The sequence below is a fragment of the Trachemys scripta genome, chromosome 16 (assembly GCF_013100865.1).
Source record: "Trachemys scripta elegans isolate TJP31775 chromosome 16, CAS_Tse_1.0, whole genome shotgun sequence".
Taxonomy (NCBI): Eukaryota; Metazoa; Chordata; order Testudines; family Emydidae; genus Trachemys; species Trachemys scripta.
In genome coordinates this window covers 17622926-17650722 of record NC_048313.1, presented here as the reverse complement: position 1 = coordinate 17650722, position 27797 = coordinate 17622926, and the positions used below count along the sequence as shown (strand labels likewise).

The window sequence follows — 27797 nt, the reverse complement described above, 5'->3', positions numbered from 1 at the left end:
TTTTTGCGCTCCAGCCCCGGATTCTCCATGTTGGACCCGATCTGAGAAGCCCGGAGCCGCTGCTCGGCTTGCATGCATGCATGCATGCAGCCTACTCCAGGGCATTTGCAGCTGAGGACCACCCCACACCTCCTACACACAGCACCCCCGCCCCCACCTCCCCGGGCCTCTTCCTTCCCCCAACCCCCTCCCACCCAAAGGATCCCCTGGATCTGTGGGATTGTTAGATGGAAAGCGGTTCTATCATCACCCAAGTGCAGAGGGAAGAAGCCCTGGTGCTTGCAAAACAAGGTAAGGGAGAGAAAGTTAGAAACTTTGCAATAAGGAACAGGAGGCGTCTCTCTCCCCACCCCCTACTATCACCCCCACCTCCCCTATCTGTGCAGTGGTGGGGAGCGAACTCCTGATCTAGGCAACGTGGGGGCTGTTCCCGTTCTGTGCCAATGCGGAGGGGGTGTCTCTTGCACCCTTCCCCACTCGGGTTCGGCGCTGTTTAGCGACCTGTGTGGGGGGCTTTGCTCTTCCATCTCTGCAGCTACGCGGGGCCCTTCGCCTGCCGCCACCCCCTCCCCCTTGTATTAAACGTTTGCAAAAAGAGCCTTTGAAAGGGGGCGACTCGACCCAGCTGCAAAATCCTCACTTGACCCTTAAATGTGGTTGCGATTTTCTGCCTTTTCCCCTTCGCTGGTGGGGTTGTTTTTGTCGCTGTGATCGGCTCCCTCCCCTCCTTCCTCTTCTGTCCTGGGCGGCTGGGATTTGGGGAATTTTCATAAACATCCTAGTTATGTGGAGAGGAAGGAATGCCAGGGGCTTCCATGCGTTCCCACTCCCCCCCTTTCCGCTGAGCCCAGCTCCTGGACTTTCTTGGCATTTGACACGATTTATTTTATTATTTTTTTTGCATCGGAGATCTTAAAACGTCAGGTTTGAGCTCCATTGCTTCCTACTAGCTGCTGTTTGTTCTGCCCTGCCCTTGGCTACAAGTGGGGGTGACCACACGTCCTGCTATTAAGAGCTTTGTCTCATATAGGCAACTCCCCCCGTATCCCCCCCCCCAAAAAGTGTCCCAGTTTTTTCACACTTGCTATCTGGTCACCCGATCTACAAGTGGGTGCTCTCATGTTGGTCTAAGGGACTGTTTGTGGCTCTGTGCTGACCCCTCCAAGCAGCCTTCTCCCAAACCTGGCGTTTTCCAAGCTGATATAGGAGATGGGGGGGGGGGGGCTTCAATCCCAAACTGTCTCCTGGTTTTGCCATGCCACAGACTGTGGCTTCCCCAGCATAGAGCGCCATGGTTTCATCATGGAAAAAACAAGACTGACCCAATGGGCTTTACCAATTGCAGGACACTACGATTGAAAGATCGATCCTCTTTGGCTTATGTATGGAAAACCTAGCTGGAAACACAAACCGGTTTAAATGTGCCCCTTATTGGTAGCTCTGTAGTCCAGTTCTGCTTTGGTTTTTTACTAGCCACTAGTTTCATCTACGGGCAATAAAACCTGTGTGGTGGCTTTTTTTTGGGAGGGGAGGGGGAGGTTTTTGGAGAGATGAGATCTTGAAATCAGCTGTGCAAAACTGTACTTGGAGACTCTGAAGGGCTGTGACTGGAGGAGTAGGAATAATTAGTCCATTGTTTATTGGGTGTTTCTGATTGCCGTGGTGATGCATTTGTTTGTGTGCAACAGAACATGGAATTGTCTCCCTTTTTTTTTTTTTTGAATGCTCTGGGGTTGCATGTGGGTTAATTTGGGGCCTCAGTTTTTCTCCAGTTCCTTTTTCCCAGTGTCTCCATGCTCTTAAAGAGGCAGTGTTATTCCTTTTAGGGCCAGAACTCTGAAAAAGTTCAGGGGTCGATTCATTTCTCTCCACCCACCGTGGGGTGCACATTTTCTAAAAGAGCTCCGCTCCAATTTTTAGGCATCTAAATAAAGGCCCTTTTTTTCCAAAGTGCTGGGCACCTGGCAGCTCCTCCTCAAATTTTTTTTTCTTCCAAAAGAGCCAACCACTCCATGCGCCAGCCACTTCTTAGGGTGCCTAAGTGAGAGCTGCATGCATGTTGGGTGCGCCCAGTCTTTTGAAATTGGCGAAACTGTGCAAAGGTCCAGTAGATTTTGCCCCTTGGACGCTAGAAATCAGCTACGTGCCCCACCGTGAGTGAAGGGAGTTTGTTTACCACCGTTCCCTCTGGCTGATTGGGGCCTGCCTACCTACCGATTAGCTCTTGGCAGGAGTGCCAGAGATCTTGGAGGTGGCATTGGCTTTGAACTTGCGTTGCTGTTCTCCCCCGGCACCCCACCCCCTTCTTCTTGGTGCCCTGGCTGATCCAGAAAGGTTTAATTGAATGCCAGCATCTAGTCGCTCCTCTGGCTTGCCTTGTTTCAGGGAAATGGAGGCTCATGGCAGTCGCCCAGAGAAACACTAATTTGGGTGGAGAAATCCCTAGCAAACAAACAAGTTGGCTCTATTTGGAAGTTGGTCGTGAGGAGGCCTGTGTGTTCTTTCTCCTTTTGTCTTGGTGGGTGGCACAGTAAAGGAGATGATTCTTAAGTATTTTACTAGTAAAACTTGATTTTGATAAGGAAGTGGAACAAGTGTTGTTTTTTGGAGAGCGATGAACTACAAGTCTGAGCGTGGGGGGCACGCGGCTTTGGAGCCCCTCATTCCGTAGTTTGCTGTTGGACGCTGGCACAACCGGATACTGTTAGCAGTGCTGAGTTTGGGTTTAGTGCAGACGAGATGGGTCCTTCCCCATTACTGAACCCCTCTGGGTTGTGTGTGCTGATCATCCTTTGGATTTTTGTGGACCCCAAATGACCACTTCAAAGAGAAATTTCCCTAGTGTCTAAACTCCCTATTATAATCTGCTTGATAGGAACAGTTTGTGTCGTTGGCTTTTGACAGCGTAAATTCCTCTTAAAGTGGAGGTTTCACTGCTTCTGTGTTCGTGTGTTTGTTTTTTTCCTTTTGGAGTTTGCCCTCAGCAATTCATTAGCGAGGTTTCAAATAACTAGTTGTTGGACCTTCACAATTGCAGTTGTAGAGAGATCCCCCTTGATATTTGACCTGGGTTTTCCTCAGACCCCAGTCCTTCCCCACATGATCAGCACGGAAGATAGTCACAGGATTGTCAAACCTTCTTACTGGAATTAGTTTAGAAGAACACCACTTACTAGGAACAAATTCATTGAGTCCTTAATTGTCTGATGAAATAAATGATCCTTCAATTTTAGAGGTTTGGAATCTTTGCAGAGGAATTTTGGGGTCTTTTCTCAATTTTTTTTTTTTTTAATCTTGAAAATGCAGATACAAATTTTAGAAAGGTATTCCCACTGTTTGTGGGTGAGATTTGTAGTTAAGGATAATTTATTGACTTGGTAGGAGCTGCGCCTGCTACCTTTGGGATGTTTACAGAACAGCAAAGTTTTAATGGGTTTTTCTCTTCTTAGAAGCAGTGATTTATGTATAAGCAGAAGAAAGCCAGTGAAATTCTCCTTTCTAGAGGATCTCTCTCTTTCTCGCTCCACTCTGGCTTTAAATGTTCAGTAACTTCCCAGGCAGAAAACGTATTTCCTCCTCTTCTATATGTTTCTTTGTGGGTTGAACACAGTATTGCAACATGACGTTTAACTCAGTCAGCAGCGCTGGGACTTTGTGTGCATTTCCCCCCATTTCTAGGAACTTCCCAAACAGATTTTTTTGCCTAAAGCAAATGATGCGTGCTGAAATGTCCCCAGAGCGGATCCTCGGTGGGGAAAGTATGTGTTCCTTCCATATGTCCTTAGGGAGTACAATATCTTCGGTATCATTGAGCTCAGTACCCGGGGCACACACGCCACCTCCTCCCCGGGTGGTTGGTGTTCCTAAAGGCTGGGATTGGGCAGGATTGCTTTTCCTGTTGAGTTCTTCTCGGGGCTGGATTTTGATTGCTGCAAGAGATCAGGATTTCTGGTCGTGACAGCCATTTTTGGAGCCAGATCAAACAGCAACGTGCTATATCGACTCCTCTGTTTTGAAAAATGCACTGCAAATTGCAGTGCTCAGGGAGGGAACTGACTGGGGTGCGTGAGGCCATTTTAAGATCCATTTTAACCAGCCCTTTCAATCCCTTTACAAAATAATGGATCGGGAGCGGCATCGGTTGACCCCTCTTCCCTTAATCCCCCAAAACAGCTTTTCTCTCTGATTTTATTTGTTGAAAGAGAGGCACCAAAAACCTTGTTTAGCATGAATCTGATACTGAAACGTGCTCCTTGCTGATTTTTGCAAAAGATCTACGGTTTGGAAATGTTTCTTAACCCCATTATAATGCATAGCTGTATTTGCCTGGGAAGGACTAGGGGCGTAGAGAACATGATGCCAAAATGTCCAACAGGAAGGACTGTCTAGTGGTTAGAGCGGTAGCTGGGGACTCGGGAGACCCAGGTTCAATTCCCTGCTTTGCCACAGACTTGCTTTGTGACCCTGAAGTGGGACCCACAAAGGTACTTAGGCATCTACACCCCGGATTTACATGCCTAAATCCCAGTTTTGGCTCCACTGTGATCCCCAAAACTCCTGCTGAACCCTGTAGGTGCCTAAACTTGCTTAAGCACCTACGTTTTCAGGATAACCGTTCCCTCAGCACCTATGTCCTACCTTTATGCAGGCGCACCAGTGTCTTCCTCTAGGCACCTGGACACTTATGTCCTGCCTAAGCCCCAGAGCGATTAACGAACTGGGCGGAGATAGAGACGCATCTGCCTATGTTGCATGCAGGGTCCAATCTGGTAGGTGTGCTGAGAAACCGCCTCCAGGATCAGGTCCCTGTCAGAATCCAACTGGAGGAGGAGGTGGGGATGGTTCCCACCTTAAATGGTTTAGCCCAGTGGTTAGAGCACTCGCTGTGGGAGAGCCAGGTTCAGTTCCCTCTCTCTGCCAGACTTGAACAGAGATTTCCTGCCTTTCCGGAGAGTGCTCTAACCACTGAGCGAGGGGGTATTTTGATGTGGGGCTCCCTGAGGCCATGTCTACACTACAGAAGCACAACTGTGTCGCTCTAGTGCCATAGTGTAGACGCTTCCTACATCAAAAGAAGTTCTTTTCTCCCCTATCAGTGTAGCGTGTCCACCTCTCCAAGAGGCGATAACCAGGTTGGCGGAAGGATTCTTCCTTTGAGCTAGTGGGGTTAGTTAAATTGACCGAACTGCGTCGCACAAGGCCTGACGTTTTTTCACAGCCCTGAACGACGTAACTAGGTCAATACCAGGCCTTAGTCCGTCCTATTAAAGCTGTTCCACTTTGGTTAAATACTTAAGTCGTTGGGCCAGAGAGAGTCACTGTGTAGGTCAGTGGTTAGGTGGGAGACAGGACACCTCGGGTCCAGTCCCGTGCAGCCCTTTATGATTTCTCCACAGTGGAACAGCTTCAGCAACAGACACTGGGTCCCCCAATCGGAATAGCCCATAGCCCAGTGGTTAGAGCACGCTCCCGAAAGAGAGGACTTGACCAGGTGTCTCCCTTCTCCCTTTCTGGCAGAGAGGGGGAATTGAACCTCGGTCTCCCACATCCCGGGTGAGTGCGAGGCAGGCAACAAACAGCTTCAGTGCCTACTGCCTGACTCCAGGAGAGGGGTTCCCATTCATGGCTTGCTAACAGACCTAGATGCCTCCCTGCAGCCTGGATTTAGGTGCCTATCTCTATGAAAGGGGCAAAGGCTTAGCGCCCCGCCCCATCATTGGCATCTCCCATTGGCTAGCTTAGGTGGCTCCCCACCTACCATGCTGGCTTTGCCCATTTTAAGGCACCTGTCTCTCCCCATTCATTGTCTAGGGAGCCTAAGTTTGGGCTTTGCGGATGGCGGGGGGGGCGTTCCTGTGAATTTCTAGGTGCCTAGAAGTTAGGTGCCGTGAGGTTGAGTGTTGCAACGCCTAATTCCCTTTGTGGATCCCACCCTTAGTTGCTTTGTCCTCAGTTCCCCTCCTAGCACTGCTCTATCTCACGAGGGGTGGTGAAGATAAGAGTATGTGGTACTCAGATATCATGGTAAGGAGGACCGTATAAGTAGACAAGATAGATCTTGCCAAGGACTTATGAATCCCCACACCCTTAGACCTTGTCTTACACCCTTAAGTCTTGTTTTACATATTAGATAATCACAGTGGTGCCTTCTGGTATTATAATCTCTGAATCAACGCTGGGATTTCCCCCACAGATGTAACCATGCCAATGTAAGCCCCCTAGCGTAGATGTGACGTGCGCCACCGCAGGGTGATGGGCACCAGGGTAAATGGGGGCGGGGGGCTACACCAGGAGTTTGCATTGGTGCAGCTACATCAGTGGCAGAAATTCCAACGTAGGCTATGGATTGTTGTTCGACGTATATATTGCAGCGCCACGTAAAAGGTCACAACCAAGTTGGGGCCTGTTGTGCCGGGCGCTGTACAGATCTGTGATAAGTGACCGCTCCTGCCCTAAAGATTGTATAAACTAGACCATAGCATCAGCCTCACGGAATAATGTCCCTCCGGGCGGAGGCTTCTGGGTTATAATTGGATTTGCCTTTTACACCTTGTCATGTGCTTGAAATAATTTGGCATTTTCCTTCTGCTTCGCTATAAATGGTGCCTCCCTTAGAGAAGCAAGTCCCGCTGGTATTGATTCAGTGATATAATGCAGTGAAAGGCCATTGTTGTGTTTGATTGTTTTTAAATGGAGATGCCCATTAATTAGGCAGTGATTACTATGAGCTGATGGGGAATCTAGCGTGGTGCTCCCCACCCCCATAACCTTGATTGGCAAACCCAGCCCCGGCCCTTTAAGAGGGTCGCACTTCACCGTTCTTAATTGGCCTCTTCCGCACCTAACTCCTAAATAAGGGCACTTTGCATAGGCCGTGAGAGGCGCAAGGGCAGCATGGGCTCGGGTATCGTTGGGAGGATTGCAGAGGATGTGCAATAAGAACTCTCTAGTTGTAGAACACCGAGGCCTTTCCCTCTTAAATACGTGATTGACTCCCTCCCCCCTTCACAGCAGGACTCCTGGGTTTTTCCTGCAAGAACCTGGAGTGTCGTTGGGCTGTGTTCCCTTTGGCCTCCTCTAGGTGGTTATTTTGTACTGTTGCGGCACCGTTGGTGGGAGCTCTAGTGTAGAGAAGGCTCTGGGTGACCATCAGCGTTTTTCGTGCCCTAGGGGCGTGAAATGACAGGGTCAGATGACCTAGTGTTTAAAATACAGACTGGTGCCTGATGCCTTGTCTACACTATTGCTTTTCCCTCCCCTCCCCCCTTTTGAAATTGTACTAGCATTAGCGATGGGAAAGAATTCAGAAAAGATTAATGTAGGTAGGGCCTCTGGGGGTGAGGAGCGGTGTCTTTTGTTGGGAGAGACCCTGGTTTGCTCTGGAAGACTTAGGTATATCTCCATATATATTTATTATCTCATAGAACTGGAAGGGACCTCGAAAGGTCATCGAGTCCAGCCCCCTGCCTTCACTAGCAGGACCAGATTTTTGCCCCAGATCCCTAAGTGGCCCCCTCAAGGATTGAACCCACAACCCTGGGTTTAGCAGGCCAATGCTCCAACCAAGCACTTACATCACGCTTTTCAATAGTACAAATGCTCACTAGGTTAACCTTAGCACTTCCCTTCCCCGCGCTGTGGTTGCGATCGTCCCTGTTTAGCAGAGAGGTGACTTGCTCAAGGCCATAGTGGGAGCCGGTGTTAGCTCTGGGATTAGAACCCAGGAGTTCCTGGATCCCAGCCTCACGTTCAGTCCACTGGACCTTCTGTGTCAGGACTTAGACGCAGTAAATGGAAGCTGCATGGATGAGACCAAGGATTGGGGGTTCTCCAAATGGGAGCTAGGTGCCCCCAATCCTGGCCAAGATGCTCAGCCGAAGTTCGATTGTTCTCAGCCACAGACTCGTTAATTTGACTCGACTTCTCTCTCCTTGATGCAGCTGAGGAAGGGGAGAGCTATGCCTTGGATTTTAAAGGCCTGTATCCCATTTTCAAATGTCTGTCACAGGTGTGGTGTCTCTACTCTGGCTAAGGGCTGGTCTACGCTGGGAACTTCATGAGCATAGCTTCTTCGCTGAGCGAGGTAGCTATCCCAGCCTCACCCCTGGCATAGACTGTGCGAGGTTGATGGAAGAATTCCTCCATCGACCGAGCTGCTGCCGCTGCTTCTCCCCGACACCAATGGGAGAACCCTTCCCAGCCACATAAATAGTGTCTACTCTGAAACACTGGAGCTGCACTGCTGTAGCCGTATCCAGTGTAGACAAGCCCTGATCATCTCCGACCAGGCAGTTCGGCCTGACGACGGTTGGTGAAGCTCTGCCCCTCTGGTTTTGGGCACCTCTGAGTTGCAGGGAAGACTTTGTGAGCTAGCGGGTTGGGGTGAGACGACCTATTGCCCTGGCCCATCTCCCGACCTGTGGCTGAGGTTCAGGAACAGGGATTGGGAGCAAAAGAGCGTATTCCTCACCCAGATAGTTCAGTGGTTTGAGCATTGGCCCCCTAAACCCAGGGTTGTGAGTTCAGTCCTTGAAGGGGCCATTTAGGGATCTGTGGCAAAAATCTGTCAGGGACGGTACTTGGTCCTGCTGGTGAAGGCAGGGGACTGGACTCGATGACCTTTCAAGGCCCCTTCCAGTTCTATGAGATCGGTATAGCTCCATATTAATTAATAAAGTTTCACATGCTGCTCCTAGAGACCGTTGTGTGACCTTCCAGAACTGGAAAAACCCCGGGTCCTCAGAGCCTCCTCAAATAGCATTGAACCAGGTTTGCGATCTCCTCCTTGAGGCTAGACAGAAATTGTATCGAGGAAGGGGCCCATCCACCCTCTTGTAGAGGAGTGGGAGATAATATCTGACCCAGGTGACATGACTGAGACCTGGAGCGTCGGCTGTGAGCATTAGCTCATCTGGGCTGCTAATGGAAGAAACTCGCCCTGCCCAACCACCAACCTCCTCCCGTCAGTGTGTGCAAGAAGGAAGTCCTGGGAAGCTGCGAATCAGACTTTTAACGAGCTGGTGGGTGGGGGAGGGTTATGCTGTGCGTCCCAGCCCAGGAGGAATTCCTGTCTTTCTGCTCTGTTAGCCTTTGCTAAACAGGTTTATGCTGGGGGTGAGCCTGTGCTGTCTGGCTCGTCCTCACCAGTTGCCTTCTGCGAGGTGGATGATTGAACCGGCAGCTGGTCAGCCCCAGCGACTGGGGCTGTGATTCATAGGGACCGGACCAGCTGTGTGCCAGGCAAAAGCCATGGCTTCTCCTGCTGTAACTTCTCTCTAAATCTGGGCAGAGGCTGGCATGGAGGATGGGAGGGGCTGGGGCATCACTCAGTGCTGGGTCACTCTCCGAGTGAAAGTAGGTTTCATTTTACTCAGGGATGGCCTGTGACTGAAAGCCGTTTCCCCCCAGCCCCACATCTCTTTGCTCCAGCAGGAGTGACCTCTGTTCAGTGCTGTCCATCAAACCCTTCCCCTGGGGTTCCAGGGGCTGGGCCCTGGGGCTCCTGTGTTTTGGGGTAGTGACGACACTGAAGTGAGAGGTGAACTTTTGCGGTTTGTCGCTCCAGAGTCCACTGGTTCCTGAGATTTTTTTTTTTTTTTTTTGGCTAGGGCTAGGAGCAACGTATCCTTTTTTTTTTTTGGCTCTACTGATTTTGAGATGATCCGTTTGGATTTGTTCAGGTCTTTTTTAAGAAGGAAAACCCAACGAGCGTGTGCTGTTGTCTTCTGTAAGCGTATTCACCTGCTTGGGGGTGGTTGAACTTCTTCAGTCTTGCCGGCTGCCAGTTTGCAGTCTGGGTGACTGTGCCGTGCGTTGCCAGAGACGTGGGTGTTAAAAACGCCTGAGCTCATCTGAGGTTTGTCTGTCCCTCGACTTCCACTGGTGGTGGGAGTTACAGGGCTAAAATCCTTTGTTTCGGAGGCTGGCTTCAGGAAACCCGGAGCATATCCTGGGAGCATTTCCAGTAGTGTCAGAAAACATACAGAACTGCATGGAAGGGTTTGCCCGAATCTCAGGATCGTTTCAGGGCATAATCTCTTGCTCGGGGGGTATGGTCCTTGGCTCACAGAACGCCAAAGTATGTTTATTCAGTGACTCAAAATCAGTCAAGCTGTGTATTTATCTCCAGCTTCCAGCCTCCTCATTCAGTGGGTGCTGCAGGGTGGTTGCAGGATGTTGGATAGTTTTCTCCTACACACAGCCAACGTGCTGCTAAGATCTTACATCTCTGTTCTCCCTGTGCCCTTGGCCCCGCTTACGCCGTGCAGGTGATTGAGACAAGTTGGAGGTTCTCCCCAGGGCAGGTGGGAGACGCTGTTGGGAGGTTTAACAAATAAACAATACTTTTGACATGTCATTTCTCTGCTTCGATACCTTAATGACAGTTCCCTGGATTGGGAATGCACTGGGATTATTGCAAAGCAACCCCCTCTGTACCACGCCCGGCACCGTGCTTGTGCAGATGCCTCTAAGCACAGAAACCCGAGCCGTCTCCCCCAGAGAGCCCTAGCTCTCCCTCTCCACGAGCCCCTCTGTGAGAGGAAGCTGTCAGCGGGAGGCAGCTGTGGGCTGCCTGGACAGAGGGACTGGTCTTTGTTCTGCAAAGTTACACTGAAATATTGGCGTTGAGGAGTGGGGCTGGGTACGTGTCACAAGGGCTGGGCTCGGCTCAGGGTGAAAAGTACCAGGGGGATTGCAACCGATTGGGGCCCAGAAGCTGCACCATCACTGGTCTAGGGTGGGTTTAGGGACTGTTTAAACCCCCCTCCTGGGTGCAAGGGGAAGGTCCCTCGGTCGAGCTCTAAATCTCCCCGCTGTTGGGAGCCGCAAAATCTGTGCAAGGGGAAAAGTCTCCTGCCCCTTCCCAGCCCCACCCCCGTGGCCAGGGGGCTCTTAGTGCTTGCAGTGGCCAGCCCCTTGGAACTGGTGACACTCGATAGAATAGGGGCTCTGCCATGTGAATAATTCATGTCCTGGAGCTCCCTGCCTGCTCTGAAGGGCTCATCTGCTCTGGGACCTACCAGAATTCCTTTCTGCTCTGGGGCCTCTGCCCTTACTGCGGTGGGTTAACCCCCTCCCCCTTCCCTCTCATCTGCTCTGCAGCACCCCCAGTCTGACCTGGGACCCCACCGCTTGTCTTGGGAGTGAAGTTGCCGAGCGAGGGAGGCAGGAAGCGGCTCCTTCGGAGCACGGCAACCCCACGTCTTCTGGGAGCCGCGGGGGGGAGTCGCCTTTCCCTTGGCACTGCTTGTTCCTGGGCCAGTGTCCTCACAGGTCAGGCAAGCTGTCAGGTGCCGGAGACCCTTCCTCCCCTCTGCGTCTCATCCCAGGGGATCCCGCTCTGCTGCCTGACCCTGATCTCCCCACATGGGGACAGGCTCCAGGCAGAGGGAGTTTCCACTTGGGATTCCTAGTTTCTCCCTGGCCCCCCAAAGAGAGACCATCCCAATCGCTTCCTGACCCTGTAAACTCGTCCCTCCACGGGGCCCCGGGCCAGGCCACTGAGACGTGCTGAAGATGCACTCGGTGTATTTTTGACACTGAGTAACTGCTCCGTGCATCGGCAGTGAATGTATTAACTGGCAGCTTTGGTGCCTGGAGCTCGCTGGGGGGTGCCTGGGCCAGGGAGGATGCGGGGGCTCAGCCCCTCAGCATTGTGGGCTGAAGTTGAGCTTGCCTCCAGCTGCAAGGTATAAATGGGGGGTCATCTCCCCTTCATTATGGGGACGGGCTGGGGAGGGAAGCCTGGGCTTGCTGGGACGGGCCGATAACCCGTCCGTTTCCCCTCTGTTGTCATTCGAGCTTCAGTCCGAACAGACTGGAAATTGGTGGGTGGCATTTACTGGGCTCCTCTGGGTGGCTTCCCCTGGGGCTGAGGGTCTTTGAGATTTTCCCCCTTCCCCAGGGCAACTAGAAACCCAGAGGAGACGTAACCACCTGGGGAGAGTCCAAGTATGGGACGAGGGGACAGGTGCAGTGTGATGGCTGCATTAGTACCTAGGCAGAACAGGGAATCAGGAGGGCAGGGTGAGAGGAAAGGGCGGTGGGCGGGGACTGAAGTGCACGGGGGGGGAGGGCTCTGGCAGGGCAAAGTGTGGGCATGGGGTGGGGAGTGGGGGAGGATATATGCGGGAGTGACAGAAAGGGAGGTGCCCTTGTGTGCCTCCTAGGAAGTAAATCACTGTCCTGTTGTACCAAGAAATAGGCTCTCCGGGGCTGCCATAGGAAGGTGAGTGACTCTTCACAGGGACAGTCGGGGTGGGGGTACTACACTAAAGCCCCCACCCCCAGGGTACAGAGTGGTGGCACTTTGGTTCCTGAGGTGAGTTCAGTCACCAGCAAGATGCGCCCCTCTGCTCTCCCTGCAATGGCTGGGCCTGGCCCTCCCCGCAGTCAGACCTTACCTTAGCCCGGGATGCTTGCCTCTCATTAACCTTCGGCACTTAGGCTCGGAAATCGAGGGAGCAGCTGCCTCGGATTGGAAGACCCACCCCCACACTGCACTCTGCGTGATGGGTCCCCGAACAGTGTGGCTCTGGAAGGGAGGTGGCGAGACCCCACCGCCTGCAGCATCCGGCTGGAACTGCCACCGTGGAGACAGAAGATCCGGAAAGGTGGACAAATGAGATGAAGGCCGCAGTACGGCAGCCCAGATACTACGGTGATGGGTGCTCTAGAAATCCCAGGATTGTATTCTCACTGCGGTGACTTGTCCAATATCTTTTTCCAGCTCCTCGTGCAAAACCTTCTTAACCTCTCCCCCCAAACCACTGTTGCTGCAATTTGCAGCCAGTGCTCTCTGGACAAGAGCCTCTGCTGTGATCATTTGCCGCTGTGTCTTGCCCTCCAGCTCCCAGGTGTCCTGCCAGATGGGATTTCATGCTGGCAGACTGAAACATCACCTGGTCTGTTCCATGGGCTGCAGAGACCAGCCTCCCCGGTCCTGGGGCTGCCGCTACTGCAGCGCGCTCCAGGACCTGCCCAGCAACAGTCACCTGGAAAACAATGAGGAGAACTTCAAGCCAGATCCGTTCTTGCCCTGTGCTGGGAGCCTACGAGGAGCTGGAGCTGGTGCTGCTATGAGCCCTGGAGCGGTTTGGGGAAAGGTGTTTATTGGAGCATAGAAAAAATCGGAAGGATCCATGCTGTGGCCAAGGAAAAGCTCTCCGCTGACTTTGGCTTCTTCTCACAGATGGTACTTGGTATCCCGCGAACCTCTCCAGCTCACTACCCCTCTCCCTGTTCATGACCCTGGCTCCCTTGGCACATAGATTTGCCTCCCTTTATGAGACCAGGCGTCCATCGCGACCAGGAGCCTGTCTTGGAGAGCAGCCATCCCAGCTCCCTGCAGGATGTTGGGCCTGTGACAGTGGTACCCAGCTCAGGAGAAGTGGTTGGATACCATATATACCACGGCCCCCTGTACCTTTGTCTCTGCCTCCTTCTCACTTGTCTCCTCCTCTCAAGAGCTGCGTTGGACACTGGGTTACAAGACCTGACTTCAGTCTTGGCTATTTTGAGAGCTGCTGCCTGACTCGTGCATTGACCTTCGCCACCACATCCCCAAACGTTGGTGCGCCTCGGCATATACAGTAGGAAATACGGTCTTTTCCAATGAGTGTGGTTTGGCCCATAAAGAACCCGGTGATGCCGGAAATGCTCTGGAGTCTCCATTGGGGAGCCAGATGATAGCTATGTCCCTGACCCTGTTATGCCAGGGGTTGGGAGTTGGCCCTAAGGAACCCGTTCCCCATCTCTCTCCGCCTTTAAAACACACACATGTGATCTCAAGCCACTAATGTCCCCCTAGACAAATAAGCATGTGACAAAGGTGTTGGATTCGCTCAGGCGCTCAATCTAATTATCTTAACAAAGAGAGGGTTAAGGGATGGCTTGATCACAGTCTGCAAGTACCTACGTGGGGAATAAAAATTTGCTGGGCTCTTTGATCTGGCAGACAAAAGTCTAACAGAATCCAATGGCTGGAAGTTAAAGCTAGACAAATTCAGAGGACAAATTAGGCACCTGTTTAGCAGTGAAGGGAATTAACCGTTGGAAGAATTTTACCAGGGGTTGTGGTGAATTCTCCATTGCTGGCAAACGAGAGGGAATTCAGGGGCATTACGCGGGAGGGCAGGCTAGATGATCCCAGTGGTCCCTTCTAGCCTAGGAACCTTCTGACGTGCTTTGGGATGGTTTGGAGCATTCCCAAGCTAGGGCTCCCTGCAAAAACACTTCTCTCGATACTACCCCGGCGGCCCGACCCCTCACCCAGCATGAAGCTGATCCCAACTTGCCTGTTGTTCCTGGAACGCACGTGTGAGTCGCGTTGGGGGAAGTGTGTGGGCGTGTGTAGGAATCCCATGGGGCGGTGACTTGGGGCTGTCTCTCTCTGGGCTGGGCAGGAGAATCATTGAGAGCGAATCAAAGCCCAACAAGTGCTTCCATCATGGAGTCTTGCTGGTATCCAGATGCCTCGACTACCTGCTTCTGTCTTCCTCATGGCTGGCGACTTGAATCCTTCCTCATACTGCCATAGGCAATGCAGCTGGGTCATTGTCTGACTTGGTAGCCCTAGCCTGCCCTCCAGGCCTCCAGCTTTTGCAGGAGGCAACTATTGCAGTTGCTTCTGGGGCTCTGGGCAGCACGAGCCATGCCTCTTCCTCGGCCACCAACTCGGCTGCGAGGACCAGGCAAAGCCGTTGGAGAGGACAAGGCTGTAGGCCCATCTCGATTGCTGGGAGGGTTGGTTCTGCAGGCAGGTGCCACGATATTACTGCAGCTAGCTTCCAACCTGGGCTGCACCAGATTCTCTGTCGCCAGGATCTGCCACCACTGCACCACCATCTGTTGCTCGGTAAAAGATGGGCGCATGGAGTGAAACCTCCCAAAGCGGGTGGGCTGCTGGAGCCTGGTGGCTGGCCCTGTGAGAACAGGGGTAATTTGGAAGGCTAATTGAGGTAATAAAGTTTAGGATACTGTCTTTATCATCAGCTAACAAAGCCTGGCTTGAGCCTCCTTGCTGACTCATTGACGACAATTGTCCTGTTTGTTTCCTGGTGCATCAGCTGGAGATGCAAATTCAGAGAGGGAGCCAGGTGGGGTTAGGTTAGGGGTTCAAGATGAGCATAAAACTTGGCGGGTGGAGAAGGCTTCTTGAACTGCTCATTGTCTAGTCTGTATCAGCCAAGTCGCCTCCTTCCCCGGGCCCAACATCAAAATAGAAACCCACAACCTGGAAAGATTCCCCCCAGGTGGGAGTGGATCTATGGGAGAAGGGAAATAACTGATTGGGTTCCAGTGTGGTCTGAAATGTCACCAGGAGTGAGAGAGTGAAGCCAGCTCGGCACAGGACACTGAAGTCCGTATTTTAAAGAGATTTTTAAGGCTTGTCTACACGGCGAGTTATTCCAGAAGCTATTCCTGTTGTACTCCAGAATAAGAGCAGCACCCGCATGTGGAGGTAATCGGGAATAGTTAAACGGCTTTATATTCACACCCTACCTTAGTCTGGATTAACGTTCATGTGTAGACGTGCCTTCTCCTCCATTTCCATGGCTCGTGGCTACTTTTTGTTTTGTTTTAGAGGTGATCAGACTTTCTGATTGCCCCCCTCAATTTACCGTGCCCTCACCGTTCAGCATGGAGTATTCAGTAGCATTTCATAGCAACCGCTGCTGGAGCTGGGCACATTGGGCCCACAGGCTCCTGTGATGGCAAATCCTCTGTTCCTATATCTTCTTCGGTGGGGGCGTTCTCAGTGTTCGTTCCCCTAAGGGCACGTTCGGGTTTGGAGAAGCCCCAAAGAGCAGATAATGCAGTGATGGGGTTGGGAGCATCGGATCTGGAGACTTGAGTTTGACCGTGGCCTGGGGGTTCTTGGTTGCCGGTCCTATCTCATAGAGCTGGAAGGGACCTTGAAAGGTCATTGAGTCTAGTCCGCTGCCTTCACCAGCAGGTCCAAGTACCGTCCCTGACAGATTTTTGCCCTAGATCCCTGAATGGCCCCCTCAAGGACTGAACTCACAACCCTGGGTTTAGTAGGCCAACGCTCAAACCACTGAGCTATGCTGTTGAGCTTCTGCAGCTGGTGGAGGAGTGAAAGGTGCTTCCTCCCTCCCGGTGCTTAGCTCAGCATTGCGAAGGAGATGGGGAAAGAGTTTCGGCCCCAAATGGAGGTTTTAAAAAGGAAATTTAAGATCTGCTTGTGAAGAGATTCTCTGACCAGGGAGGAACAAGGAAATGCAGCAAGGGTTAGAAATTAATCTTAGCCCGGGAAAGGTGCTGGGTGTGTGCGTGGGGGTGTGTGTGCGTGTGTTTGTGTGCGTGCGGGGAGGCTGTTTTGTTCCACCCTTGAAGGCTACCCTGTAAAGGGCAGAGCGCCTGTCACTTTCCACCCCGTGTGCCTCCTGCTGCCTCCAGGCCTGGTACCTCCCTCAGTGCTCTCCCAGCACCCCACAGAGCTTGTCCCTTTGGATTGTCAGCAAAGCAAACATCAGGTTTATCATTAACCGATCCCAGCCCTGAGCCGGCCAGGCTCCGGCCCTGCTTCTGGCTGGCACGTCCATTGGTCAATGGTTCTTGTCACGATTGGGCGCGAACCCTGCATTTGTCTCTGTAAATGGGAGGTGGCTAGTGTGAGGAAACGATTGGCCCGTGATCCGTAAGTCTCCTGCCCGGCTTCCCCCTCCGTGCTGTCCTGTAACTTCTGCACCCTGACCCTGAGAACGGCTCTCTTGGTCTGGGGCCAGGGCTCTCGGGAGGGAAGCCATCGCCGAATGCGGCTGGGGTGATTAACGCCGTTTAACCTCGTCCGCCAGAGCACGGCGCCAGGGAAAGAGGAAATGCCGCTGCAGTTATTGGAGAAGGACAGGGACGCAGCCTGATCTTTCTCGCTGCCGGGAGCTGGTGCAGGGAGCCCTAGACACAGATTACCCAGGGGTTGGGATCGCTGCTGGCCCCAGGTTCCTCTCCCCAGTTACAATCCTGGGGACACTCGGCTCAGATCTCTCCAGGATGGGACGGGGATGAAGCCTGCCAGGCGAGACAGCCCCGGGTGCGTGCTGTGAGCATGCAGATGCATGAGGCACTTTCAGCCCCCAGAAGAAGGTACTAGTTGCAGGAGAGGTGAAGGGACTTGCACAAGGCTACACAATGAGTCGGTGGCGGAGTTCATGGTGGGCGAATCCTTAGCCCTCAGCCCCCCTGTGCCTTGCAGTGGCCGTGCTGTTTTCCCGGATCAGGCTGGCTGCACAGCGGTGCTGGGGTGAAGTCTCTTCACGTGGGCTTCACTACAACTCGCCAGCCTCTCTGCCTGCTCCTCCGGCCCATGGGCTGTGTCTGCCTGTGCTGCATGGGCCCAGGGAGATCCCAGGGCGGGTGGGGCACAGATAAGGAAGGGGCGAATCTCTGTTGAGACATTTACTCAAAGGGCTGCGTGTGCTCAGCACCCTTGAAGGATACCAGGCACCTCTGGAGCCCTGGGTGCAAATCCCGGCTTGGGTCCCAAGAGCAGATAAGCCCCATGTCACCTCCGTGGAGCGTGGTGCAACATTTGGCCTAGGGGGGGCAGCCTGTCCTCGAGAGACCAACGTGGGGGGGTGGGGGGGAGTTGGGAGAGTTGTGGTGCACGGTGCATGGAGTTGGCCAGTCAGCCCTACCATGCCCAGGTGCCCATTTGTGCTTAGATGCTGGTGGGCCTTGGCACCTGGTTGCCTGGAGGTGCTGGTGACTCAGGTGGCACGGAAGGTGATGGGAATTCTTCTCAACTGACTCTAAAACCCAAGATGATATGCTGGGACTGGAGGGGAGCAAAACCTGGGGTGCAGCATGACAGTGGAGGGGGTGGAGCCAGAGAGTGCGAGGGAGGGGCCCCCTGGCACCCTGGGGCAGTGGAGTTATGGCACCAGGATTGTGCTGATGGAAGGATGCAGTTTCCAGAGCGAGGCTCGGAGCTGCTCCGGAGTGCGGCCGCCGACTGCAGGCTCCAGCCCTGCTTTGCCGCTCCTGCTGGTCTGACTGCCCTGACTCCCACGGAGTTACTCTCGCTTTACACCAGCGTTAGCGAGGAGATCGGGCCTTTCGTTTTCGGACTCTTTGGGAGGGAGGGATTGGGGGTCTCAGTTGCACAATGGTCCCAGAGATGCTGCGGTCCCTCCCCAGCCCAGCGGCTCAGAGCCCAGGCTGGCATCTCCGCCCTGTGAACGGCTGCCTGGTTTTCTTGGGGGGGGGAAAACCTTGCAGAGTTTTTTACCGCCTGGTGCCCAAGAATGGCTGGATTTAGCATGTGTTGTCCCCAGCTCACCTTCCATCCAGGCTCAGTGACCGTCACTTGGCTAATGATCACGCTAGGGGGCTGTGACATGTGCCCCCAGGTTGTTTCCCCACCATTGGCTCTGAGCCAGGGGCTGTTTATCTCACCCCTTGCACCAGCCTGCCAGCTCCCCCTCCTCCTGGGGGCTCCCCCTCCCACTTCTGGTCCTCCAGCAGCTCCCGGACATGGCTGTACTTCAAAGGTGCTGGGGACTTGTGGGTCTGCAGCGCCACCTTCTGGCTGCTACTCAACATTGCAGCCCTGGGTCCCTCCCAGTTTGGGGCTGAGAGGGTCGCAGCCTTCAACGGCCCCGTTGGGTGGGATGGGGCAGTGGGGAGGGACATGTGGTGGTGGGTTAGCACGTGGATGAGTGAGGACCGTTGGGCTGAATCCACTCCATCCTTCAAGGAATTTTACCCACAGTCCTTTGCTTGGATTTCTGCTATGGTTCGTTTTTCAGGGGCTCACTCGTCCCCTCCTCCCCCCGTCCCGGTACTTCCCTGGCCCATATTCTTCATTGATTGCAGCCCTTGTGCTGAGCTAGTCTCCCAGACACGTTGCAGTGGACTGGACCTCTCCCACCAGCCCCTGCAATACCGAGAGGTTGGGTCTGTATCCCGCGTGGGGAGCTGGCTTTGTGCGGATGACCATCCTGCTTACGCTTGGCTGTGGTTCTCTCCCCGTGCTCCAGGGTTGGTGTCCAAGTCTTCTCCCAAGAAACCTCGTGGCCGGAACATATTCAAGGCGCTTTTCTGTTGCCTCCGCACACAGAATGTCGGTCAGTCAGGCTGCGGTGGGGAGCATGCACTGCACAAGGAGGAACCCAGCACCATCGCTAAGGTAAGGGGGCTGCAGGGCAGGGGGGGCCTGGAGCTGGGCTACCGACCCTCTAGACACCAGTGTGTTTGACCCCACATAGGACATGCCTGTGTCTTAAGAACGAAGCTTGTTTGTCATTGATCACGGTAAACCAAAAAGCCAGAGAGTCTGGTTCTGTAGCCTTGCCGCAGACGTGAATGGAAGGAACCCTCGTCCAAGCACAGCCCCCTAAAGTTGCAGCCATCTCCCCCAAAACTCATAGAGCAGGTGTGTGTGCAGGTACCCCCACCTGCGTGATGGGAATGTTCCACCAGGTGGCAGCACTGGGCCCCTTCTCCATAAACAAGTGTGTGTGAGAGAGAGAGAGATGCCTGCAGCAGTTTCGTCTCTGAGTCCTTCCCTGCTTGATCTGTCTTAATTCTCATGTTCTCCGGCTGACCCAGTGCTTGTGCTGTTATTCATTAGCCTTTGATTATTTCTTAACTGATTTCTCTCAGATGAGAATTGCTGCAAGCACATGGCAGCAGATCGCAGGGGAGTTCTGTCCTGTCCCCGGATGGCTAGGGCTAAGGGGCGGGTTAGTCCCGCAGCCCAGTCAGGGCCACGCTGTCTCTCTGCTGCTGCCGGCTGTCACCCTAATACCTGTGTTTCTCCTCTTCTTTCCCGCTTTAGTCCGATCTGCTGCAGTGTCTTCAGTACCAGTTCTACCAGGTATTTGTGTGGGTATTTGTGTGGGTGGCTGAGATTCCCAGCTCCGATCTCTCAAGCAAATGCCCCTTCCTCGCCTGCAGAAACAGGCCCTGATCCAAACCCCACAGTATCCCTGGGAGTCCCATTTGCTTGGGTGTTGGCTCCAGCCCAAAGTGATCTGCCTTCCCAGGGAAGGTGGAGAAGCTCAAGACTGTAACATTCCCTTACTCCCCCTCGCTTCAAAGTTCCCCACTCGTCCCTGAGCATTGTGGGATGGGCACCGCTCCTCCACTGGAGAAAAGGTAAAGGCCGCCATCTCTTAGCGCCACCATCTCGTTGCCAGAGGGTGTCGTGAAGGCCAGAAGCATAATTCAAAAGAGAATGAGATAAGTTCCTGGAGGAGAGGTCCATCAGTGGCTATTAGCCAAGATGGCCAGGGACACAGCCCCATGCACTGGGTGTCCCTAGCCTCTGACTGCCAGACGCTGGGACTGGACGACAGGGGACGGATCACTTGATAATTGCCCTGTTCTGTTCACTCCCTCTGAAGCATCTGGTACCGGCCACTGTTGGAAGACAGGATCTTGGGCTAGATGGGTCATTGGTCAGACCCAGTCTGGCCGTTCTTATGTGCCACGGTCTGTGCAGCTTTGGCATGAGGTCTCTCCCCAGTCCCTGGCCGCTCCCAGTGGGAATTCAGGATGGTCCAGATGGGAAGGAGGCTGGTAATTCTGTAGGGTGCTCCGGGTCATGGGGAGGGTATCGCCCAGATATCTGGATGGGATGTTTACAGTCTCCCTGCTGGTCCCCAGTGGAATTCTCTCCAGTGTGAGGACATGGATGGACACCCCAACTCGGTGTGAGATAGGGGAGCTGCTGGAGATGAGCCTTCTCTAAGGGGTGTGGGGGCGGGGGAAGGGGGGGTCTGCTGGTTAGTTCCACTGGCCCTGATCTCCATGGAGGGGTCTCGCTTTGGGGAGGGGCAACTCAACCTGTGAACTGCATGTGGGCCAGGGCTGCTCCCCGAATCCCTCTGACAGCTGGGCGTGTATCTGCTTGCAGATTCCCGGGACGTGCCTGCTCCCCGAGGTGACTCAGCGGGACCAGGGCAGGATCTGCGTGGTGATCGACCTGGATGAGACGTTGGTGCACAGCTCCTTTAAGGTGACCCCACGTGCTTGCTCAGGGGGCAGGGTGGAGGGGTGGCGCAGGGAGGCTGCTGGTGGGAAGAGACAGTGCGGGGGCAGGAGCAGGTGGGTCTGGCTCTCAGGAGCTGGGTTCTGAGCCACTGCTGGCCATGGAGAATACTTAATCCCAGATCCCGTGAATGCCCGATAAACGGGTGACGCGCCGGGGGCTGGAAACGAGGCATGAGATGTTCTTGGAGGGGCTGGGGCAGCTGTGGAGGTTGGGATCTGCTGCGCCCCGTTGGCTGGACAGCAGAGCAGCTGGGGGTTGGAGCAGGTCCTGGAGGCTCCTCGCCCACCAAAGCAAAATTCTCCGACGCCATCTCCCCCGGAGCAGAGCCAGATGCATGCGGAGACACCCCGGCATGCGTGCTCTTAGTCTGGTTTCCTGTTGCCCCTGGGGAGCTGGGGCTGCCGCGATGGGGAACCCCCTCTGCTCTTGTGCTAACAGATCCCTTGATTCCTTTTCCCCCCTCAGCCAATCAACAATGCTGACTTCATAGTGCCTGTGGAGATAGAGGGGACCTTGCACCAGGTAAGCGAGTCCCTCTGATGGGGTGGGTGGCGCTGTGACCAGGATCTGTTCCAGGAGTGGGGCCCGTCCTGTCCTGTGTGCGAGGAGGCCCCGTTCCCTGGGGCCGCGGAGGATCTGCGGAGGCCGTAGCCCGGTTCAAGTAATCCAGGATAGGCTGTTACCAGGCAGCACGGCCTATTCTTGATTACTTGTTTCAGGAGGCGGCTGCTGGCGCCGGAGGAAGATGGACTCGATGGGGCTGGGTTTGGCGCCGGGCGTGGCTGGGGGAGGGGAGTGGTGACGGGACCCGGCTGAAGCCCCCACGCTGGCTGCAGTGACGAGCACGGGGCAGCCCCTCCGTGCCCCTCCAGCTGGCTCCCAAGGGGCAGCTTGGGCAGGCGGTGCTAGGCACCAGGCTCCATCTGCTTGAGAATAAGCCCCAGACCAATGCTGCCCCCCCCCAACTTGCCAGCAGAAGCAGGGAACCCGAGCATCATCCCCCCGGGGGCTGTGTTCCCCTCACCCTGGAGTCTCTCCTGCCCCCTGCTGACGGCCCCTCCCCTCCTTAGGTCTATGTGCTCAAGAGACCTTTTGTGGACGAATTCCTGAGGCGGATGGGCGAGCTGTTTGAGTGTGTCCTCTTCACTGCCAGCCTGGCCAAGGTGAGGGAAACCTGGGGGAGTGGGGTGCTCCCCACGCTGCCAGCCTGCTCCGGGCAGAGGGGACGTGGTTGGGAGAGGTTCTCTGTGCTGCTGGCCTGGCCGTGGCCTAGCCAAGGCGGGAGGGGGGATATCTTCTGAGCAAGCCGAGCCGCTCCTGCTAGCCCTGGTGCTGGGCTGCGAGGGACGGCGGGGAACCGAGCCGCTCCGGCCACGTGCCGGCGGAGCCCGCTCTAAGCAACGCGCCGCTCTCTTGCTCTTGCCAGTACGCCGACCCGGTGACGGACCTTCTGGACAAGTGCGGGGTGTTCCGGGCGCGGCTCTTCCGGGAGTCCTGCGTCTTCCACCAGGGCTGCTACGTCAAGGACCTGAGCCGCCTGGGCCGGGACCTGCACAAGACACTCATCCTGGACAACTCGCCGGCTTCCTACATCTTCCACCCGGAGAATGCGGTGAGCGCCCCGGGCCACGGCTGAGCTCCTGGGGGTGGCTAAGCGGAGCGTGCTCCGTCGAGGATCTGGGCCCAGCCTGCCTTGACTTCTCTGTGGGGCTCCTGCTGACCCTCCCCTCCCCTCCCGTCCTTGCCCCCCTGCAGGTGCCCGTCCAGTCCTGGTTTGATGACATGGCGGACACAGAGCTGCTCAACCTCATCCCCATCTTCGAAGAGCTGAGCGAAGCTGAGGACGTTTATACCAGCCTCGGCCAGCTGCGGGCGCCGTAGAGCCTCCAGTGCCCTGGCGGCCCATTTCTGCAGGGGACTTTCACTCAGTGCCTTCGCTAGCAGCCGGGAGGAGGTGGTCGGGCAAGGAGTCGACTCCCGGGCCCCAGTGGCGGTGCCAGAGCCCTCGCCTCTCGGACCGGGGCGCAGGACGGGATGTTGGATTGCAAAGCGGGGAAATCTCTGTAGCCCCGGTCACAGGTCTGAGCCCGTCTCCTGGTAGCCCTGGGGTCTCTGCACTGCGGGGTGCAGGGCTCCCCGCGCTCCGACTCGCAAACGGGGCCCTGCTTCCCGCCCCGCTCGCCGCCCTGACACACAGCACCTGCGGATTCCACGTGGGGGGCCTGGCTGGGCGACTCCTGCCGGGGGGGGTGGGGGGGGGGGGTGCATCCCAATGCCTGCCTTCTCCCCCCACGTGCGGCTCTGAGAGCAACTGCCTGAACAGACGGCCAGCCTCCCGGCAGGACGGCCCTCCAGCTCTCCAAAGGGCAAACGCCAGCTGTCCCCGGCCCCTGGAGGCATCCCCGGCCCCTGGAGGCGTCCCTGGCCCCTGGAGACGTCCCGCATGGCGGGGCAGCTGCTGCGGCACCTTTGCTGTGGCTTTCTCCGAATCCCGCTGTCGGTGCCTGGGGCTGGGCCAGAGCCCTGCCTTTGCCATCCCCCCCTCCCAGTCTCATCCTCCCACGGGGAGCCACTGATCCCGTTCCCTGTAACCCTCTCCCCCAGGAGGCACCTACTGAGGCCTCTGGAGCTGGAACCAGGCCTGTCTGGGGTCAGTAACCCACTCCCCAGTCATCATCCCCCCGGCAAGGCCCAGGCCCAGGGACTCGTATCCTGAGGGAGCCTCTCCATCCCCCCTTGTCCCTTAGCCTGCTCCTTCCAGGAGCTGGGTCTCCAGCCCAACCAGATCCTCCTTCCTGGCCTGGATCCCAGCGTCGCTCTGAAGGATGTTCCTGGAGCAACCCCAGCTGGGCCCCGTGACTCCCAACAGCTGCCGTTGCCCAGTGGAGCCGAGATCCTTGCCTCATACCCATTGCCGCTCGGCTCCGAAGGAGGGGGAGATGCTGAGAGCGGCCCAGCCAGAGGCTGCCGTAACGGGTAACTTTAAACCAAAGCCACACTCCACCTCCTTAGCCGGTTCAGCCCAGAGCAGGGGCCGGCGGGGGCACCTTTGAGCTGCAGGGAGACGGTCACATTGGACTCACGCTCCTACAGTCCAAAGCAGCGTGCTCGATCTAGGGGACCACGCCCACCACCCTGCCTTAACTGCTGCCCTCCATCTGGGACATGGGGCCCATGAAAACACGATGCTTCCTCCACCACCAGCAGGCTGCTGGGGCGAAGCCTGGAGCATCCCCTCCGTGGGGTGCTGAAGGGGTCGGGAGCCACATATTCAGTGCGAGAAGCCCCCCACTGAAGTCCCAGTGTGGTGACATCTTCAGCTTCAACAGCTCCTGCAGGGGGTCTCAGGAAACGCTCACTGGAGCTGAGCCCCTTGGCGATAGGAGACTTTGGCACCAGCCCCCCTCTCCCCCCCCAATCTCTCCAGCTCTGCGTTGTGCTGACCCCGCTCTCTCGCACAGCTTGACTTCCCCACACCAGCCTGGCGAGACAGGGCCCTTCCTCTGACCTCCCAGCATTCCTCGTCGGTGCCACAACACAACCCCGCAAGGCTTGGAGGAATCTGCCGGGATGGCGTTTGTGGCATGTCATATCCGTGGCCGCCCCGATGAGCGGTGGCTGCTGCGGGCACCTTTGCCACTCCAGCATTGGCAACCGCCCCTCTCCATCTCGGTGCCTTCCCCTCCCTGCTGCACCTTCTGCTTTGGCATTTCCAAAGAGAACCAGCTCTTCGTCCAAGCCAAATGTCGACCGGGTTGCAGGCAGCATTCCCTCCCCGAGGGGGCTCTCGGGTGGGCTGGGCCGTGGCTGTCGCTCTGCCCGCGTGGTGTTGGGGCCTGGCGCACATCCCTCCGGCAGCAGGACAGACTCTGCTGGGCTGTTACACCATCAAGTGCCGTTAGGCCGCAGGCCAGTGCCAAGGGACACTCCCGTCTGGGCCTGGCCCCCGTCTGGGCCTAGCCCCCGTGTCTGACCTGCTTCACTTCCATGAGCAAGATGGAGAGGCAGCCGTGTCTGCACCACTCAGCTTTACCTTCCCCCATCGCCCGCCCGGGCTGGCCCCCACTGTGAACTTTGTGGGTCACGGCCAAGCCCCAGGCCCGGGGAGGGCACCATGGGACCAAAGCTGTGAGACCTGTGCCTGGCTGGGCCCTGGGGCAGGCCGACCCTCTTCCTGCCCTCAGGGGGTGCTGTTCTCAGGCCCAGCTAGGAAGGGCTGGGACCTGTCTGAGTGACTCAGAAGGAGAAGAGCCCACAGCCTAGGTTTGGCGTCGGAGGAACCGGGAACGCCCTCCCCCTGCAGGTCTCCCCTGCCCCTCAGGGTCCGAGTCCTTATGGGGGAGATCTTAGTAACAGGCCGATGTGTGCCGGGAGCGGGGACTCCAGCTCTGCACATTGTAGAGGGGAGCCCAGCAGGGAACAGTGGAGCACCAGGCCCGATGGGGTGATGGGGGGGCACCCCAACTTCTAATAAATACAGGTTTCCTTTCCCCCCTCGAATTCCCTCCCTCCTCGGGAACACAACTCTACATTGAGCTTCTCAGGACCCTTCCTCCCCAACCTCTGATGTGGCTTGAAATGCCCATGCTAGGATGTGAAATTGGTCCCTTGTTTGCTTCCCCTCCCCCCAGGTGGGGGAACCACCCCACACCTGTATTGTAGAAATTTTCCAGCAGTGGTTACCACATCTGACCTGTTCCCCCCCCACCCCTGCACATACCTGGGGGACCTGCCCCAGCATCTGGTCCAGCCCCACTCCTATCCCTCGTCTGCTGACTCAACGGCCTCTGGTGAGTTACCCCAAAATGCACATGGCCGTGGGAAATCCCCACCCCCTGTACTGCAGCCAGGAGTCCTGAGGACAGGGGAGTCTAGCTGCAGGTGCTTGGGCAGGTCTCATGCCTCTGACACCCCAACTGGCAGCAGGTGAGCCCCAAAATGCAGCCTAGCTGGGGCCTCGGAGCTGGGCTTCCCCAGGCCTCCTTCAGCATGCACATGCTCACCTGAGCTCACTGATTTGCCTTTCAGGTGGGGCCATGTTCCCCTAAACCCCACAGCTCTGCTCAGGCCCCCCCCATTGCAATCGGGGGGGTGCCCCCATCTCCCACGGTGGGGGTCGGTGCACTCAGCATGAGGCCCTGGGGTGTCCCCCCCCACCCCCAGGGCATAAAGACTTCAGTTGCTTTGGTGACACGGTCACGTCCTTTTGTTTGTTACATTTTTGTCTTATTCAAAAGAAAAAACTTGAAGCCGGCGCTGCTGTCTCGGTCTCTTTCTATTTTTGGAATCTTTGTATTAACTGCGATTAAAGCCAGGAAAGGAAAGTGAATTGGGTCTGGTTATTGGCTCTGCTCGGTTGATAAGGGCCTGGCTTCTGACAGTGCCCCCTACAGGCTCAAATCCAGACCGAAGGCCCAGTGGGCTGGGTGCTGCATAGACAGACAGACCGACCCCACCAAGAAGAGCTTAGGCTCTGATCCTCAAAGGTATTTAGGCTCCTAGCTTCCACAGACTTCAAGGATACAGGCCCTGCCGTCTAAATACAAGGCAGATGAGGGGAAACTGAGGCACAGAACGGGGACAAAGGTCAGCAGCGGAGGCAGGATTAGAACCCAGGGCTCCTGAGTCCCTGGGAGGGGGTCTACCCTCTAGGCAATGCTACCCCGGCTGACCAGAATGCCGGCAGAAGTCTGGAAAGTGGCGTGTTGGCGTGGAGCAAGCTACGGGTCTAGAGAGCAGGGGCCTAGGATGCAAAGGGTGCAGCGTCGGGCTGGCGGTGGGCCACGGCTCTGGCCCTGGATGGGGTTTGCTAAGGAGGCCCCCTGCGGGGGTGGGAGATGGGAAAGGCCTAGAAGTCCCTGCTGGATCCCTGTGGCTGGGCTGACTCCCAGCAGGCTGGGGGTGCCCCAGTCCAGGCCTTGGGCAAAGCGTCCCTCCCCGCTCCGTGGGATCATGGCTGCCGAAGCCGGGGGCGGCGGGGGAACGATGCTGGATCTGCGCCCTCAAGGCAGCGGGCAGGCGGTGCTGCTCTGTCCCTTTGCTGGGTCAGCGGCTTCTGCTTTCCCAGAGTCGTCCCCGCCCCGGCGGCCGTTAGGTTAATAGGATCCGCAGCGTGATCCGTGTGATGCTAATTTCCCGAAGGGCTCGTGGTTCATGGCCGTGTGCCTCTCCCCCGCCCCCCTTGCAGCAAGGGGCCAGCTCTGGGCTTGGGGCCAATGCCGTTAACCTCCTGGTATTGAGGTAGCAAGAGCTGCTCCGGCTCTGGGGATGGCCGCGCACGGGCCAGGACACTCATAACCTACCGCCGCAGGCCTGGTCTGCTCAGGAGATGGTTGACTGTCACCAGCCAGAGCCCAGATGTTTGGCGCTGGGGTGGGCCTTACGCTCCAGGGGGGCAGGAGGGGCTGTGGGGCGTGTCCAAGCCCTCCAACAAGGGGAGGATGGAGACACCCTGGGGCCCCCTTTCCTGGGCCTGTCCCCTTTATTAGTTGCTTATCTTGCTGCTGTTATTTCTCCCCCCACCCGCCATCTCTGGTGCCCCCTCACTGCAGGGTAAGAGCTGCCCCCTTCAGGGCTCAGCTCCTCCCCCCACCCCATCTCCTGCCTCGGCTCCGTGCATGTCGCCCGCGTGTGGTTAATTTTCCCCCCTCCCCTTTGAATTATTAATCAGCCCGAGCACTTAAGAAAAATCGATGGGAAGAGGGCGTGGACGGAGGAAGCCAGGCGGTGCTGGCCTTCGAGTCCTTGCGCCCCCCTCCGCCTCCCACCCCCCCTT

General features: G+C 56.0%; 1 protein-coding gene across 2 annotated transcripts; it reads left to right on the top strand.

The window, feature by feature from the left end:
- Positions 1-26351, top strand: CTDSP2 (CTD small phosphatase 2). 2 transcript variants are annotated; one of them, XM_034792267.1, is made up of 8 exons: positions 3-291; positions 19005-19153; positions 19805-19843; positions 20885-20986; positions 21488-21544; positions 22093-22185; positions 22449-22634; positions 22778-26351. In XM_034792267.1, the coding sequence occupies exons 1-8, from the start codon at positions 228-230 to the stop codon at positions 22901-22903; spliced, it is 816 nt and encodes a 271-aa protein (XP_034648158.1). In that variant the 5' UTR covers positions 3-227; the 3' UTR covers positions 22904-26351. The 2 variants fall into 2 exon arrangements, with proteins under 2 accessions (XP_034648159.1, XP_034648158.1); XM_034792268.1 differs by lacking the exon at positions 19805-19843 and having other exon boundaries at positions 1-291.
- The last annotated feature ends 1446 nt before the right edge of the window (positions 26352-27797 follow it).

Excerpts from the sequence above, each read along its gene's own strand:
- CTDSP2 (XM_034792267.1), top strand. The coding sequence starts at position 228 with ATGGAAAGCGGTTCTATCATCACCCAAGTGCAGAGGGAAGAAGCCCTG. Across the intron at positions 19,844-20,884 it reads TTCAGTACCAGTTCTACCAG|ATTCCCGGGACGTGCCTGCT; the intron begins GTATTTGTGTGG and ends ATCTGCTTGCAG. Across the intron at positions 21,545-22,092 it reads TAGAGGGGACCTTGCACCAG|GTCTATGTGCTCAAGAGACC; the intron begins GTAAGCGAGTCC and ends TCCCCTCCTTAG.